Source organism: Pelodiscus sinensis, chromosome 5 (genome assembly GCF_049634645.1).
Source record: "Pelodiscus sinensis isolate JC-2024 chromosome 5, ASM4963464v1, whole genome shotgun sequence".
In the NCBI taxonomy this organism is placed as follows: Eukaryota; Metazoa; Chordata; order Testudines; family Trionychidae; genus Pelodiscus; species Pelodiscus sinensis.
In genome coordinates, this window is record NC_134715.1 from 11,859,524 (window position 1) to 11,878,305 (window position 18,782).

General features: G+C 42.6%; 1 protein-coding gene across 5 annotated transcripts in view; it reads right to left on the reverse strand.

Moving 5' to 3' along the window:
* Positions 1-10,399: 10,399 nt before the first annotated feature.
* Positions 10,400-18,782, reverse strand: part of HELQ (helicase, POLQ like) — a 45,990-nt gene continuing 37,607 nt past the window's right edge. For all 5 annotated transcript variants that reach the window (XM_075929508.1, XM_006110886.4, XM_006110888.4 and 2 more), the window contains 2 exons: positions 14,732-14,866; positions 10,400-10,612 (listed from right to left, as the gene is read on the reverse strand). In XM_075929508.1, the coding sequence (XP_075785623.1) occupies positions 10,508-10,612; positions 14,732-14,866 (240 nt within the window). In that variant the 3' untranslated portion in view covers positions 10,400-10,507. The remainder of the gene's footprint in view (positions 10,613-14,731; positions 14,867-18,782) is intronic.

The following is an 18,782-nucleotide window of genomic DNA, read 5'->3' on the forward strand; positions in this document are numbered from 1 at the left end:
CTGTATCAGCTACCTCCAGAGCTATTTGAAGGGCAGTTCCTGCCAAAGCGCACCCCTCCTGTACGATGGATTTTAATATTAACCGCTTTGAATCTGGTAGGTGTTCATAGAATCATAGAGCTGGAAGAGACCTTAGAAGGCCATCAAGTCCAGCCCACTGTCCAAGGCAGGACCAATCCCAATTAAATCAACCCAGCCAGGGCTTTGTCAAGCCGAGATTTAAACATCTCTAGGGATGGAGACTCCACTACTTCCCTAGGTAACCCATTCCAGTGCTTCACCACCCTCCTAGTGAAATAGTTTTTCCTAATATCCAACCTGGACCTCTCCGACAGCAACTTGAGACCATTGCTCCTTGTTCTGCCATCTGTCACTACTGAGAACAGCCTCTCTCCGTCCTCTTTGGAACCTCCCTTCAGGAAGTTGAAGGCTGCTATCAAATCCCCCCTCACTCTTCTCTTCTGCAGACTAAATAGACCCAACTCCCTCAGCCTCTCCTCATAGGTCATATGCTCCAGCCCCCTAATCATTTTGGTTGCCTCCGCTGGACCCTCTCCAATACGTCTACATCCTTCCTGTAATTGGGGGCCTCGGTCATCCATCCACATGTGGACCCACAATCTCTCCCCAGACAACTCAGAGGCAGGGGGTTGCAGGCACACCTTCCACCTTTCTTTCTATGGCTCAGCAATTGAAACCTGAGGAGGGACAATTACCTGAAAAGGAAGAGCAGCAACCGGATATTTTCCTGACTGACAACTCCCCTGACGAAGCAGTTATCCCGGGCAATCAATCTCCTCCAGATGACCTGAAACAGTTTCAAGATCCGTTTAAAAGATGCTAGTCAGGAGATACAACTGACTGAGGTGCAAGAGAAACAACACCGACTTCTTAAAAACCTTCAGCCCTCCCAGTGTGCAAAGACTGCGTTCCCAATAGACAAGGCCATTATGGAGGCTGCGGATGAGATCTGGGAGATCCCACCATCAGTGCCTCCAACTAACAAACGTGCGGATAAAAAGTATTTTGTCCCTCCTAAGGGAGCTAACTTTTTATTTTCTCACCCACAACCCAACTCTTTGGTGGATGCCACTCAACAAAAATCCAAACTTCCGCAATATAAAAATATCATTGAGGATAATGAGAGTAAACACATGGATCTCTTCAGCAGGAAGCTTTATTCCTCATCAACACATCATGTCTGTTTAGCTAACTATACCAGCCTTATTGTCAAACCACAACTTCGACAATTATACCAAGCTCACTACTCTAATGGAACACTGAGGGGAGTGGGGAAGTTGGATACCGGGAAGAAATGCAAAGAGGAACGAGCAACAAAGGTGGACCCCTGATTCGAATGCAGAGGGTAGGGCAATCAACTGGTTATCTAAGGTGTTTGTACACCAATGCAAGAAGCCTGGGCAACAAACAGGAAGAATTGGAGGCTCTGGCCCAGTCCAAGAACTACGATTTGATTGGCCTGGTTGTAAACAATTGATTGTGTGACGTGTCTTGGATAGAAGCTAGAGGCATGTAGTAAGACGTCTGTAGCTTCCATCCAGGACACATCACATGATCAATTGTGTACAGCCAGGCCCTAAGATACAACTGGAATTGCTCCAATCTCACAGAGACAAACACCTACAGGCTCTCTATCAAGCATTCTTAAATTTAAATACCTATCCAGGGAAGTGAAAAAACAACTGACAGAGCCAGATGAGTACCTGGGCATCTGCTTCTTCAACATAAGCCCAAAAAGGAAAACAATAGAACATCACTAGTGATCATCTAACAGTCCCCAACTTAACCCCCCCGTGCATCAACAACAATCTACAACCTATCCTGGAAAATGATCCCTCACTCTCACAGGCCTTGGGAGACTGGCCAATCCTTGCCTACAGACAACCCCTAATCTGAAGCAAATTCTTTCCAGCAACCACACATCATACCTCAGACATACTCATCCAGGAGCCTACCCCTGCAACAAACACCATTACCAACTCTGTCCATACATCTATACACGCTGCACCATCACTTCAACCTAACCATATAAGCCACAACATCAGAGGCTCATGCAACAGCACATCTTCTAATGTGATATATGTCATTAAGGGCCAGCAATGCCTCTCTGCCATGTAGATTGGCCAAACTGGACAGTCTCTATGAAAAAGATTAAGTGGACACAAGTTGGAGATCAGAAATGGTAATACACAAAAGCCCGCAGGAGCACATTTTAACCTATTTAAAAGTAGCCAGTCTCCTACAAAAGAATTTCAAGAACCAGCTAGAGAGAGAGAGAGAGACTGCGGAACTGTCCCTCATATGCAAATCAGACACTATCGCTCATAGCTTGAGCAAAGATATGCTCTGGATGGGCTGTTATACTTGATGTCATTTGGGTGTTGAATGTGAGACACTTACAGCCCACTTAATTAGCCTCATTAGCACTGGCAATACTACTGACAGGGTTTCTCCCCTCCCCCTCCTTTTTCTGTTATAAATTTGGAGGTTCCCCCTCTTTTTCCTCCACGCATCTGAGGAAGTGGGTTTGGTCATATTATATCTATATCTATATCTATATCTATCTATCGTATATAAGGTGCTCCAGGACGCACCTTTTTTGAGTTCCAGTGTTTCACACAGGGCTTCATAAAGAGAAGCTGCAGAAAAGTCATCAGAAGCCATAGGATTGAAGAACAGCTACTTCTAAAAGTTTCAAATTAAAAATAAAGGTCACTTGAGATTTTAAAAATAATTCAGCTACTCATTATGACAAATGAGTGGAACTGGCAACACAGGGAAATGCAAGAGTAAAAATAAGATAAAAAAAGGAAACATTTCATTGTTGTGCAGGAACATTGGGTTTGTCATGCTGCCAAAGGATATGACTTGGTTGCCATTCAGTGGAATGTAAATACTCTCCAAGGAATACACAACTGGCAATTTTATATCATTTAGGGCCATTACACAGCTCAATACACTGAAACATCAGAAGTACATCACTTTCTACCAACAAAGGGCAACACATTTAACTAAAGTAAGTGGCTTATTATTACAAGTGTAACCCAAAATGGAGGCTACTCTTAAAGGGTAAAATATTACAATAGGAGTGTGTGCATGCACTGGAATTGCCTTCTCAGAACCAACACATTTCTCTCACATAGTGGCTGTGATCAAAACAGCAATTTAAGCCTGGACTCCCCTTTAGAAGTAGCTTGTGTATTTGGTCCATCTTTAAAACTGATCTAACCAAAGAAGCTGTGAATCCTGACTCTAGACCCCTGCTAAAGCTCTAGGAACATGCTGAATCCCTTTTGTCATGGTCAAATAGACGTAAGACCTGCCCAGTTCCTTTTAATGCAAGAAAAATCCTATACTCCCTCAAAAATGTACAAAGCCATCTTGGGGTGAGCTTTTTGACAGTAAGACATACTGTAACGGGATCTAGACTCACCCCCATTGTGCTCCTGCTAGTCACACTGGGAATTAGCTCTGTCCTCAGCAGGGCACCCCCTTCTGGCTGGTGTCTCATCCATTGTCGCTCCACGCTCTGTTCTGGACCTGCGTTACTCACAGGATCACAGTGGCCTCTTCAGGACACTGCCCTCTGGCCGTCCACCATGCTGGTTTTTTGCCCCCCTTCTGGGGGTATCAGCAGTCCTCAGCCTTGCACCTGCCACTGTGGCCAACTGCAGCTTCAATCAAGCCCTTCACCTCCGGGGCAAGCCACAATCTATAAAGGCTACTCTTCAATGTGATTAAGTCCAGTACAAGGAGGAAGGGGAGACCTAGGCCCATCCACTGCTCGGGGTCCCAGCTAAGGGACCCTCTGGCAGCAGCTTTGTCCTGTCCTCTCTCCCTCTTCTGTCTCCTGTTTCCTTAGCCACTTTCCCTATGGCCCTTGCATCCTCCTGGCCCTTATATCAAGGCCTGCAGCCTGGCAGGTCACAGGATGGAGTGTCTCTCTCTCTAGCTTCTGAGCCAGACCAGCACTGCTCTCTCTAATGCGCTTCTCTGGGAACCAGTCCTGCACACTGACTGCTTAGGACCCAACTGCCCACCTCTTTGCTGAGCGGTTCCTTTTAACCAGGGATGCCCTAGCAAGCTGTCCTCCAATTGTCTTCTTACAAGCCTCTCCTTGATTTGCCAGGTCTCTGTGCAGGTTCCTTCTAGCCCGCTTTATCCTCTTCTGGCCAAAGTGGGGCAAGCCAACCCTCTACACGTACCATAACAGGCAATTTATCAGCAATGGGCAATAAACACCCAGTGTGATACCTTGAATTGACTAGCTTATTTTAGTCAGAGACAATAAAGTACAAGTTGACTAATGTACTGTTCATTTCAGCACATGACATATCAAACACATCAATTCTAAAGACAGCAGGGCAAAGGTCACATCAGAGAATGCTTGTGCATTGATCCTCCATCTGGCACTGCCCAGCAGCAGAAATGACAAATACCAACCTAATTTCTCCCCAGACTGCGATTTGAGGAATTAAATTCAGCTGCTGTTTCAAATACATATAACTCTTCACTCTGTCTTTTGAGGAGGACCAAGTTTTGTAGCCTTTTGGAGAACACTTCACATAATCTCTACGTGTATCATCATGACTAAATCCCATTTCTATGGTAACAGCACTATCACACTACTTTGTACACCACAAAACTAACAATGCAGTATGCGCTAAAGGGAGTAAATGACCCAATACCAACGGGCATTAAAAGGCCCGTTTTCCTGTTTAGTTTCACCAGTGAAGGGAAGATCATATCAAATGACATTAATTAAGAGTTTACAGTCAATACAAAATAGCAGTATATTACAATGTTAATAGACCCTGAGATTACCATAAATCAGTATTTCACATAGCTTACTTACATAGGTTTTACTATAACGTTAATTACCGTAATGTAGTACTGAGGTACCAATGCTGAATCCCAAACAGTGTTCTATTAGCTTGCTCACAGTCCTTGTGAGTGTTATTAGAATCCAAACAGTCCCATACAGCCCTTTTTCCTTGAGATTTGAACAAAACTGGAGAGCCAAACAATCCTATTACCTTAGGTCTACCAGTCCTGACAAAGACTTAAGACATAACTAAAAAGGTCCCCTATAAAGATTATGTTTATTGTTCTTTGTGATTCTTCCCTCACACTGCTCTTCACATTTCTAATTTATCAACATCATAAATAAAAACTCCAAGCAAATTAATTCTTTATTGGAAACTATTCATATTAGCCCTATGTAGTAAGAACAGGCCCTGACAATGGAGGCCTGATGTGAGGCCTAAACAACAGTCAATGCTTTGCTAACAAGGCAAAGCTAAGTTGTGAGCAAAAGGCAGGTCCTGTTCACAGAAATTCGGCAAGAACAGGGTTGCTGATATTGCAGAAACACACATACCTAGGAGGTACTGGGCACAGGCCATGCACGTACACATTCCAGGAGGATGGTAACAGAACATCTCGCTGCAGAAACAGCTTGGTACCAGTACATTCCCCATAGGTAATAGGGACATACCAACCCAGGTTCAGCGCAGAGTTGGGATGACAGCATGATGTATGGTGGTTTGATCAAAACATCACTACGTACAAGGTAATGGGTGGTATCTAGGTACGTCAGGGGGTGTCAACCTAATACATTTAAGTGTGGTACCTTGAAACGTAAGAAGTTTGTATGTGGGTATAAAAGTGTATCTCAGAGGGGCTGTCTTAGTCCAGCCAAGGGTATAGCAGAAACTCCTGGCTGTTAACTGAGCTGAGTCCATTGACAAGGTGTACGTATGTAGTGTAAACTGTTGACTTCTGGTCTAGATGCCCAGGATGCTAGAGGCCATGCGTCGTTTGACAATAAACCTGGTTCCAGTGCCTTCGCACCTTGTCTGATTTGTGGATATTGGGGGATCTCAGAAGTCTGAGGTGGTGGTTACATGCGCAGACCCTGCACAGCATTCGGAGACAGTACACGTATGCACTCAGCCGAACGATTATCAACATGGAAGGGAGCAGAACAAATGTCAGAACACCACACCCATGGTGGCATCTGACTCCACCCTACTTTAGAGAATCCACAGCAAGCAAGAACCATTTTAAGTAGTCTCTAACAATAGAAAGCACTGGGGATTTCTACAGTGGACGTAAGAGACAACTGGGAATACTTATGTCATGGTAAATATTAGTTGAGCAGTTTGGCAAAGGCTGGGAAGATTACATATTTATTATTTTTAAATTTAACTTAGCAATGTGTCTTTCTGCATCCCAAAAAGGGCAGTCTGCTAGGTAGTGAAATGTCTAGCAACACTTGGGCTACGTCTAGACTGGCCCCTTCTTCGGAAGAGGCTTGCTAATTTCTAACTTTGGAATAGGGAAATCCGCGGTGGATTTAAATATCCCCTGCGGGATTTAAATAAACATGGCCGCCGCATTTTTTCCGGCTTGGGGAAAAGCCGGAAAAGAGCATCCAGACTGGCATGATCCTCCGGAATAAAGCCCTTTTCCGGAGGATCTCTTATTCCTACTTGAAAGTAGGGAATGCGATTTTCATTTAGCAATAAACAGATGTTAGGGAGAAGTTACAGAAACAACTAGAAAAGTCTCTAAACCAAGGAAACCCATATGTCAGCATAGACAATGTGACTATGGCACTGACCTCATGACAGTTAGGTAGAAGAGGTGCTTAGATTAGTTAATCTTTAGACAAGTACTGTACAGGACTTCTCACACAGTTTCCAAATCATATTCTAGTAGCTCCTACTTGAAAACAGACTTAATATAGACTAAGCAAAATGCAGGACAATGTAGCACTTTAAAGACTAACAAGATGGTTTATTAGATGATGAGCTTTCGTGGGCCAGACCCACTTCCTCAGATCAAATAGTGGAAGAAAGTAGTCACAACCATATATACCAAAGGATACAATTTAAAAAAATGAACAAATATGAAAAGGACAAATCACATTGCAGAACAGAAGGAGGATGCGGGGGGGTGGGAAGGGGGAGGAAGGAAGGTAAGTGTCTGTGAATTGCTGATATTAAAGGTAGGGAGAGTGGGATGTTTGTGAGTTAATGGTATTACAGGTGATAATTGGGGAAACTGTCTTGATAATGGGTGAGAAAGTTCAAAGACTTGTTAAGTCCTTGTCCGTAAGTGTCGAATTTTAACATGAATGACAGTTCAGAGGATTCCCTTTCAAGTGCAGATGTAAAAGGTCTTTGTAGCAGAATGCAGGTGGCTAAGTCATTTAGAGAGTGTCCTTTCTGGTTAAAGTGGCAAGAAACTGTTTTCTCTTTGTGATCTTGTCTAATATCTGTTTTGTGGGCATTAATCCTTTGGCGAAGTGTCTGAGATGTTTGTCCAATGTACATAGCAGACGGACACTTTCGGCACATGATAGCGTAGATTATATTTCTGGATGCGCAGGAATATGTGTTCTTGATCTTATAACTCACTTGGTTAGGTCCAATAATGGTATCAGCAGAATGAATATGTGGACAAAGCTGGCAACGGGGTTTGTTGCAAGGGAAGGTACCAGGGTTGGTATTAGTGTGGTATGTCCTGTGGTGGTTGGTAAGAATCATCTTGAGGTTAGGTGGTTGTCTATAGGAGACTATGGGTCTGTCTCCCAGAGCCTCTTTGAGTATGGTATCCTGTTCCAATATAGGCTGTAGTTTCTTGATAATGTGTTGGACAGGTTTAAGTTGGGGGTTGTAGGTGATGACAAGTGGTGTTCTATTGTTGGTTTTCTTGGGTCTGTCTTGAAGTAGATGGTTTCTAGGTATTCGTCTGGCTCTTTCAATTTGCTTTTTTGTTTCTCTGGGTGGGTAGTTGAGATTTATAAATGCTTGGTAGAGATCCTGAAGCTTCTGGTCTCTGTCAGTGGGGTTAGAGCAGATGCGGTTGTATCGAAGGGCTTGGCAATAGACGATGGATCGTGTGGTGTGTTCTGGATGGGAGCTGGATGCATGTAGGTAACTGTATGAGTCAGTGGGTTTTCTGTAGAGAGTGGTGTCTAATTTTCCATTGTTGATTTGTACGGTGGTGTCCAGGAAGTGGATCTCTCGTGTAGAATGGTCCAGGCTGAGGTTGATGGTGGGGTGTAGGTTGTTGAAATCTCTGTGGAATATCTCCAGTGTTTCTTGGCCATGTGTCCAGATCATAAAGATGTCATCGATGTACCGTAGGTAGAGGAGGGGTGAAAGGGGACGGGAGTTGAGGAAACGTTGTTCTAGGTCAGCCATAAAGATGTTAGCATACTGTGGGGCCATGCGTGTACCCATGGCTGTGCCGCTGATCTGGAGGTATAAGTTGTTCTCAAACCGGAAATAATTGTGGGTGAGAACAAAGTTACATAGGTCTGCTATCAGGTTGGCAGTAGTGTCCTCTGGGATAGTGTTTCTAATTGCTTGTAATCCGTCTTCATGTGGGATGTTGGTATATAGAGCTTCTACATCCATGGTGGCAAGGATGGTATTATTGGGGAGGTTATCGATGTTTTGTAATTTCCTTAGGAAGTCAGTAGTGTCTCGGAGATAGCTGGGGGTATTGGTTACGAAGGGTTTGAGAAGAGTGTCTACATAGCTGGATAGACCAGTAGTGAGCGTGCCAATACCAGAGATGATGGGACGTCCGGGGTGCCCAGGTTTATGGATCTTGGGAAGTAGATAGAACAATCCTGGTCGGGGGTCAGAAGGTGATTCTGTGAGGATTTGTTCCCGAGTAGCTGTGGGGAGGCTTTTAAGGAGACAGTGTAGTTTCTTTTGGTAGTCCAAGGTGGGATCAGAGGGGAGAGGTTTGTAAAATGTGGTGTTCGAGAGTTGTCTGGTTGCCTCCTGGTTATAGACATGCATCCAGCTCCCATCCAGAACACACCACACGATCCATCGTCTATTGCCAAGCCCTTCGATACAACCGCATCTGCTCTAACCCCACTGACAGAGACCAGAAGCTTCAGGATCTCTACCAAGCATTTATAAATCTCAACTACCCACCCAGAGAAACAAAAAAGCAAATTGAAAGAGCCAGACGAATACCTAGAAACCATCTACTTCAAGACAGACCCAAGAAAACCAACAATAGAACACCACTTGTCATCACCTACAACCCCCAACTTAAACCTGTCCAACACATTATCAAGAAACTACAGCCTATATTGGAACAGGATACCATACTCAAAGAGGCTCTGGGAGACAGACCCATAGTCTCCTATAGACAACCACCTAACCTCAAGATGATTCTTACCAACCACCACAGGACATACCACACTAATACCAACCCTGGTACCTTCCCTTGCAACAAACCCCGTTGCCAGCTTTGTCCACATATTCATTCTGCTGATACCATTATTGGACCTAACCAAGTGAGTTATAAGATCAAGAACACATATTCCTGCGCATCCAGAAATATAATCTACGCTATCATGTGCCGAAAGTGTCCGTCTGCTATGTACATTGGACAAACATCTCAGACACTTCGCCAAAGGATTAATGCCCACAAAACAGATATTAGACAAGATCACAAAGAGAAAACAGTTTCTTGCCACTTTAACCAGAAAGGACACTCTCTAAATGACTTAGCCACCTGCATTCTGCTACAAAGACCTTTTACATCTGCACTTGAAAGGGAATCCTCTGAACTGTCATTCATGTTAAAATTCGACACTTACGGACAAGGACTTAACAAGTCTTTGAACTTTCTCACCCATTATCAAGACAGTTTCCCCAATTATCACCTGTAATACCATTAACTCACAAACATCCCACTCTCCCTACCTTTAATATCAGCAATTCACAGACACTTACCTTCCTTCCTCCCCCTTCCCACCCCCCCGCATCCTCCTTCTGTTCTGCAATGTGATTTGTCCTTTTCATATTTGTTCATTTTTTTAAATTGTATCCTTTGGTATATATGGTTGTGACTACTTTCTTCCACTATTTGATCTGAGGAAGTGGGTCTGGCCCACGAAAGCTCATCATCTAATAAACCATCTTGTTAGTCTTTAAAGTGCTACATTGTCCTGCATTTTGCTTCAACTACCCCAGACTAACACGGCTACATTTCTATTAATATAGACTAAACTACCTCACTGTTTTGGTAATGCAGGTAAGTATCTCCAAGGGGACTAATAATGGGAATAAATTAATCTTCACTTGATTCCAAATTGAAGTCTAACCCTTAGTTCTAGAGATGAAAGTCTGCGCACTGAATAGTCAACTAACATTGTATCTACTATTCAATGCAATTGGATAAAGCCACCTCCTGCATTTATAGAACTGTATTTGTAGTGCCATTTTTTGATTCCTCCTCATCAGTCAGTGAAGAGATTCAATGATCGGATCATACAAATGACAGAGTTATAAGACTATTCTGATTTCAAAATGTACAAAAAAATTAGGGATACAAAAAAGATGTTCTGAATATTTATTATGAGAACAGGAGCTTTTAGTTACACATATGTACATTAAAAAGCATTAAAATAATTTTAAGAGCTGAGAATTCCACTGCATCATGTTTTTTATGGCAAAGTTATTAGGATGATGTCCTCAGATGGATCTTTAGGCACCTTCAACAGTTCTTCAACTTCTTCTTGTAGAGCCTCAGCTTTTTCACTTAGCAGCATCTGCACCCACAAATTATGAGGAGACAGAGCACACACAAAGGACAATGCATTTATTCAATAGTGCATTTATTCAGTTCAGTGGTAAGATGAAACCCCAACATTCCCTGCATCAGTGATTCCCAACCTTTTCTGTACCACAGACGGGCAAACCCATTCACAAACTTTTGGTGGGGGACTGGTAACATTTTATTTGCATATTTGTTATGCAAATAATGAATACGCAAATATGAAAATAAAATATTACTGGTCTGCCAAAAGCTCTGGCCCCCAGAGCCATTGCGAACAGCTGGCTTCAGCTCCGGCAGTCACCACAGGGCAGCCAGCTGCTGCAGCTGAAGTGGTCTGTTTGCGGTGGCTTTGGGGTACACGCCAGCCTCCTTAGCCTCCCAGTGCCAGCTCCTAACCCCTAGAGCCCCCCAACCCTTCACTATCCCTCAACACCAGCCACTGACACAAAAGTCTCCTGCACCCAACCTCCCCAGTGCCAGCCCCCTGCCTCAGAGCCGCCTAGTGCCAGTCCCCATCCCAAATGCCTTAGTGCCAGCCACTGCCCCATAGAGCCTCCCACCACCAGACCCACCCCCCCAGTGCCAACCTCCTGTTTCCAGAACTCCCAGTGTCATCCCCCCCGACTCAGGTTGCCCCAGGAGCCCCCAGTGTCAGCCCCCCACCTCTTAAGAGTTACCTAGTACTAGGCCCTGCCCTCAGAGCCCACCAGTGTTAGTTTCACTCCCAGAATGCCAGCCCCCGTCTCTTAGATCCCCTCACCTCCTAATCCCCCAACACTAGCCCTGGAGCCACCACTGCCTGCCCCATCTCCCTCAGCTAGCCCTGTGCTGCCTCCCAGCTGTCAGCTGAGCACTGCTGCCCGGGCTGTGGCTGCTCTAAGGCTGCTGTGCCGGGCTCCGCACAGCCCTCCGCCACACAGCAAGGCGCTTTTCCGTGTCCGGGACAAGAACCCACCCCTGCCCAACTCTGGTTGGCTGAGAGGCAGGACAGGACATGTCTCTCCCAAAAGCTGCAGAGGAAGGGGAGGTGCTGGGCAGTGTACCCCAGCCCCAGCCCCCAGAGCCACTGCAGCCCAGTGGTTGGGAACCGCTGCCCTACATCACACTTAATCATTCAAACACAAGCTAAGAAGTTAGGTTATTAGGAACAAAATTACTATAATCTTGTTTTAAGACTTGCAAGCCACTAGGAGGATTTTCACATTTAATTTATCAATTCATCCTACTTCAGTTTAAACTTAATGTGTCAAATTTAGAGGATTAGAAAATTTGTCATAATATGTACTGATTACAATTTGTATTGACCGTTCTAAGAAATGAGCAGAATTTCTTCTTGTTCTATTAACTCAGCTATATAAATAGGAAAATGCATGCCATTTAAACATTACAATCTCACAAATTTTTAGTGGTTTTGTTAAAAGCACTTTCAACAATGGGAAAACTTTTTAAATTGTAAAAACACTCAGAAAGTTAATGTTGACAGGTTGATCACAGAAATAAACAAAGCAGATGGATTCCTTGCATTAAGGAACAGTTGTATGCCTGTTATTAAAACCTTAAACATACTGTAGAAGATCACAGCGTTTCATGAATGTTTTGTAGCACCACATTTATTTTATTCTTCAGATTTCAGAAGTGGTATATTACTTTTGTTTCTTGGTGCTGTATTTAAAGTCCTTGGCATAGATATAGCTTAGAAATGTCAGATGAAAGCCAAACTTATATAAGCAGCACTTTGTTAAACTGGTACTAAAACTAAGTACGCCAACCCTAATTTATATGAATTATAAGATTTTCCTTCATATTATAAAGTGCTGCTGTTTCACCAGGCTTAGTAAATGAACTGCCTCTGCTGACTTGGTTACAAAAGTTGAACTACTTCTAGTTATTCTGACATTGTTGATGCTACCACACAAACAAGTGTATGAGCTGAGAGTTGGTTAGGAAAATGCTGTGAACAGGAAGAAAAAGCAAATTCTGCTTGTAATTTTTGTTCCGAGATTGGTCATATTTATTATGATCTCTGCTCTTCGATTATTTATCTGTTTAGCATTCACCATGCTTTACAGACACATTCGAAGCCAAAGTCTTTACCCTAAGGAGCATATGTTCTAATCTAAACAGATGATATACAAAGTAAAGAAAAGGATAGGGAGACAGTATGACTAAAAGTAATGTGACCACAAAACTAAAGTTAAGTACACATTGTTAGTTCTATAACTTGTGCATTTTTTTTAAACATTCTATAGTAAGCTGGCAATTTGTTAGGGGGCTGGAGAAGTGGGCAGGATATAATTTATAATTAAGAACTGTAACTTAGATGGGGCTACTATAAGGTGGGTGCATAACTGGCTGGTTAACCGTTGTCAGGGAGTAGTTATTAACAGTTCTCAATCTTGCTGGAAAGGTATAACAAGCGGGGCTCTGCAGGGGTCTGTTTTGGGACTGGTTCTATTCAATATCTTCAAAAACAAATTAGATATTGGCATAGAGAGTATGCTTATTAAGTTTCCAGATGATACCAAGCTGGGAGGGATTGCAACTGCTTTGGAAGACAGGGTCATAATTCAAAATGATCTGGACAAATGGTCTGAGGTAAACAGAATGAAGTTTAATAAGGACAAATGCAAAGTGCTCCACTTAGGCAGGGACAATCAGTTTCACACATACAGAATGGGAAGCGACTGTCTGGGAAGGGGTACTGCAGAAAGGAATCTAGGGGTTATAGTGGACCCCAAGCTAAATATGAGTCAACAGTGTGATGCTGTTGCAAAAAAAGCAAACATGATTCTGGGATGCATTAACAGGTATGTTGTGAGCAAGATACAAGAAGGTCATTCTTCTGTTCTACTCTGCGCTGATTAGGCCTCAGTTGGAGTTCTGTGTCCAGTTCTGGGCACCACATTTCAAGAAAGGTGGAGAAATTGGAGAAGGTCCAGAGAAGAGCAACAAGAATGATTAAAATTCTAGAGAACATGACCTATGAAGGAAGACTGAAAGAATTGGGCTTATTTAGTTTGGAAAAGAGAAGATCGAGAGGGGACATGATATCAGCTTTCCGGTATCTAAAAGGGTGTCCCAAGAAGGAGGGAGAAAAATTGATCTTCCTGGCCTCTGAGCATAGAACAAGAAGCAATGGACTTAAATTGCAACAAGGGAGGTTTAGGTTGGACATTAGGAAAAAGTTCCTAACTGTCAGGTTGGTTAAACACTGGAATAAATTGCCCAGGGAGATTGTGGAATCTCCATCTCGGGAGATATTTAAGAGTAGGTTAGATAAATGTCTATCAAGGATGGTCTAGACAATACTGGGTCCTGCCATGAGGGCAGGGGACTGGACTCGATCTCTTGAGGTCCCATTCGGTCCTAGTATTCTATGATTCTATATTCTCCTACCATGATCAGTGCTACAGTTTCCAGATGTTAAATTCCGAGGCACTAAACTGCCTCACAGTGGTGAACGTGCAACTGTAATTACTGCATGGAACTAGGAGCCGGGTCACTGATTCCCTACATGGCCTTAGACAAGTTAGTCAACTTCTTTGCCTCAGTTTCTCTACTAGTTAGGTGGGAATACTCCTTCTCTCTCATCTTGTACAATCCTTTGAGATCATTGGATGGAAATCATACTTTGCACTTGATAGCACTTAGACACCGTTGAGGCACAGGGGTCACCCAAGGACTCCTTCATTTCTTTTATAGCAACATGAAGGAAACCCCACTGGGGAAACAGAGTTCGATTAGGGATTTATTACAGTCCTCAGAGGCTCAAAAATTAAGAGCCAGATTTTCCAAAGGAACTCCGCACTTAGTTTCTATATATATATATATATATATAAATATAAAAACATAAACAAACCCCCCCCCCCCAATACATGGGAGATTTAAGTGGAAAATTTCCACTAGTAAATTTTGCATGTTGATCCTAGCTAGTCACAAATTACTTCATCAATCTTCTGGGGAAAGATACAGACACTAAGTATCTCTCCACTCTTGTAGCCTAATCAGTTTCCCTCTGCTGGCCAACCCTTTTTCTATGTCAAAGTTTTCACTCTCAGTTCCATCTTTGCCAATATGCATTTCATGGCTCAAGTAGTCAAGTTCTGCTCACCTTTGCAGATGAAACAATTTGTCTAGCTTGACGTCGTGACAAATGCTCGATCATCTTGACCAATGTTTCTGGATTCGCATTAGCTAGATGTGCTAGAGTTTTATATCCTGAATCATACAGCTGTTTTGCTCGAGACTGCAAGTCAAAAATAAGGCAGTTTTAGAAAGTAGATTAGTAAATAAAAAGTCCAAACCTCTGATCTCACCTCTCAATTCATTCATCTGTTAGCTAATCTGATTACTTCAAAGAGCAGCAGAGTGATACTGTACATAAATGAAGTCCACTTACTGTTACAAAAGTTTACTAAATTAAATTTGCTCCTGAAAAAGCCATTATTTCTTCTCTACATCCTTATTCAGCTCTTAGTAACCTTTCTGTCTTTTCCACATCATTTCCTCTCAAGAAATGGATTTGTATAGACCTGTCTTTCCTCTTATTGTTACCTCTTAGCATTCATTGTCCTCTATGAAAGCTAAGCACATTTGAAATATCTGGCCACTTCATTTAAGAGCCTAAATGGAAACAGCTGAGTGCTTTAAAATCTGGCTCTAAGTGTTGATCCTGTGAGGACTGCCACTGCCATGAAATGAGAATGCTCAATAGCCATACAGTCTCCGATAATAAGCTTAGAACAGAAAAAGTATTTTAATTTTATAGATCATATTTTGATTTTCTTCCAACATCTGAGTAATACCACCCTTGTTTAACTTTTTAGGACTGACAAGCAATTACAAAGTTAATCACGATTAATTGCATGATCAAATCACACTGTTCAACATTAATAGAACACCATTAACTTAAATATTTGAATGTTTTCAGGGGGCGAGGTGGGGAGTTTTGGCCTTCATGGCCAGGGAGCTCTAGCCTGGCTGGGGAGCTCTGGCTATAAACAGGGAGCTCTGGATGTGGCAGCAGCCAAGGGAGCTCCAGCCCCAGCCCCATTCTTGGCTCCAGAAGCCAGGGAGGGCCAGCCCCAGCAGCAGTCCACATACCCACTCAGTTCTACTTCTTGTTCAGCCAATCGCTCAGACCAGTGTTTCCCAATTTTATTTGGCCATGGAACCCCTAGGGTTGTTCACAATTCAAACAAACAAACAAAAAAAGGACCCACTGCCACTTTTCGGTGAGCAAAAAGAGTCCAGATGCAAAAAAGCTCTGTCTCGAAGAGGGGGCAGGAGTGCGCCAGATCCTCTCAGAACCCTTACTATCGCAGAGCACCGATTGGCAAACACTGGCTCAGACAAACAAGTCTAGTTACTATTTGCGGGAGATAATACACCCACTTCTTGTTTACAATGTCACCTGAAAGCAAGAGCAGGCATTCACCTGGCATTGTTGCAAGGTATTTATGTCCAGATGCCCTAAAGATCTGTATGCCGCTTCATGCTTCAACCACCATTGACAGGCTATGCTAGATAACAAGAGAAGGCAGAGAGGACTGACATACGTTCATTTTCATTATCCAAGTCAGATGCCACCAGCAGAAGGTTTATTTTCTTTTCTGGTGGGTTTAGGTTCTTTAGTTTCCACATCAGAGTGTTGCTCTGAAGACTTCTGAAAGCATGCTCCACACCTCGTTCTTATCAGATTTTGGAAGGTGCTTGAGATTCTTAAATTCTAGATCCAGTACTGTAGCTATTTTTAGAAATCTCACACTGGTACCTTCTTCATATTTTGTCATCTGCAGTGAAAGTATTTTTAAAACCAACACGTGCTGGGTCATTATCAGCAACTGCTATAACATGAAATATATGGCAGCATGCAGGTAAAACAGACCAGGAGAGACAATTCTCCTCCAAAGAGTTCAGTCACAAATTTAATTGATGCTTTTTTTTAAAATGAGCATTAGCATGGAAGCATGTAGGGATGTAATAGTGCAGTTGATTAACCAATAAGCAAAAGCTTATAGCTAAATGCTATAGACTACATGCATTCCCGCCCCCTTCACTTGCCAGTAAATTTTTTAGTAAGCTGGCCAGCAATCTGGCTCAGTCCTGGCTTGCAACTGGTCTAAGACCTTCCCCTGCTGTGGCTCTGCATTTAAAATGTATTAGTAGCTGGGTGGTTAGGCAGCCCAGGTCAGTTCTGGCTTGCACCAGCTCCAGGAGCTCAGACCCACCCTAGACAGGAGCTGTTGCCTCCATCAGAAGTAGGAGCACAGTGAGACAGGCAGCTAGTCTGCAAAGGGAGCTGGTTTTTAAACTGGCTCCATCGCAGACCAGCTCCCACCCGGCACCCTGTGCTATTGCCTCCGATATAGAAGCAGCAGCAAGGAGTGGCAGGGGGCTAACTGATAAGAATCTTGAGGTTACTCGACTATTCAATTAACCGATATTTAACATCCCTAGGAGCATGTCCTATGGAGTAGAGGCTGAAGCATGAAGGGACATATAAATGTTTAGCATATCTGGCACAAATACTTTCCAACGTTAGCTACAAAAGTGAAATGTGAATGCCTGTTCTCAGGTTTTGGTGACACTGTAAATAAGAAGCAGGCAGCAGTTACCTCCCATAACTGTAACCCAACTTCCTCTCTCAGCTGAGCAAGGAGTAGAACCAAGTGAACTTCTAGGCTCTTAAGTTTTACATTGTATTTTGTTTTTGAATGCAGTTCTGTAACAAAACCCTTTACATTTGTAAGTTACTCTTTCACAATAAAGAGATTGTACTATAGTATTTGCATGAGGTGAACTGAAAAAGACTTTTTTACAGTGCAAATAACTAATAAAAATCTGAAGTGGCCACTGTACACATTGCATTGTAATAGAAAACAATGTATTTGAAAATGTAGAAAAACATCCAAAATATATAATAAATTTCAATTGTTATTCTACCATTTGACAGCACGTTTAATCATGATTAATTTTTTAAATGACAATTAATTTTTTTAATCACATGAGTTAACTGCAATTAATCAACAGCCCTATTGGTTTTTGGATTGGGCGCAAAGCTGTGACTATGGATTCTCATATAAGGAAGAGCTATAGTATTTAAGAAATAGGATCATTCTTTTTATTATTGTTTGGTTTTCTTTTCTTAGTATGAACCTTAATAAAATGCCTGTTATAATGGAAAAAAACAAAGAAGCCAAAAATGGCACTTATGAGATAGATCTTTGTTGCAAAATTAGTTGCGCTAGGTCTTACACAGCATAATGACAACCACGGATATTATGTTTTTTATATAAAACAAGGTAAATAAAGATTGTTCTGCAGCTTGAGCTAAATAAAAAGCTGAACTTGAATGCACAAATGCTATCCCCAGGCTTCACTGAACTTGAACTACCTTCCAGATTTTTTTTCTTCTCTTGCTTAGTTCCATTAATATTCTTCTATTCAGTCCTATCTGCTTACATTTTCCTTTTTAATAAAGAAACAAGCCTTAAAAGGTCTAGAGACTTTAAAATGTCCACTAGAGTAGTCCTGGACTAGAAATGTTTAACCATACAATTATAGGGCACGGACATCATAGAATAGTTTTGTAGCTGCCTGTACCTATCATCCCATATAGGAAAGACTGCATTGTCCAGTTACGTTATGTACTTGATAATTATAGTTTATTTGGATGGTTCAGGGTGTCCGCAGGATAGTGAATTCAGTCCTACAGGAACTATGTTATTTCATTCTTTTGACAATATGATTTTGGAGAAGAAGTACAGACAATGTTTCTCCCTCAGGGCCTTATTTGTAACATGGATTTTAATATCAGAGGGGCAGCCGTGTTAGTCTGAATCTGCAAAAGCGACGAGGAGTCCTGTGGCACCTTATAGACTAACTGAAGTGTAGGAGCAGATGCATCTGACGAAGTGGGTCTTTGCCCACGAAAGCTTATGCTCCTACACTTCAGTTAGTCTATAAGGTGCCACAGGACTCCTCGTCGCTTTTATGGATTTTAATAGTGTTTCAGTCACCCAATTCCATGGGAGTCAAGCCTGCATTGCTGACCACACCTTACATTCAACATCTTCCAAAGGACACGTCTTGGGCAGTAGCCCATAGAGCAGCAGCAGTCATATTTTACCCTGATAACTGTAAAACAAAACTTTGACAGA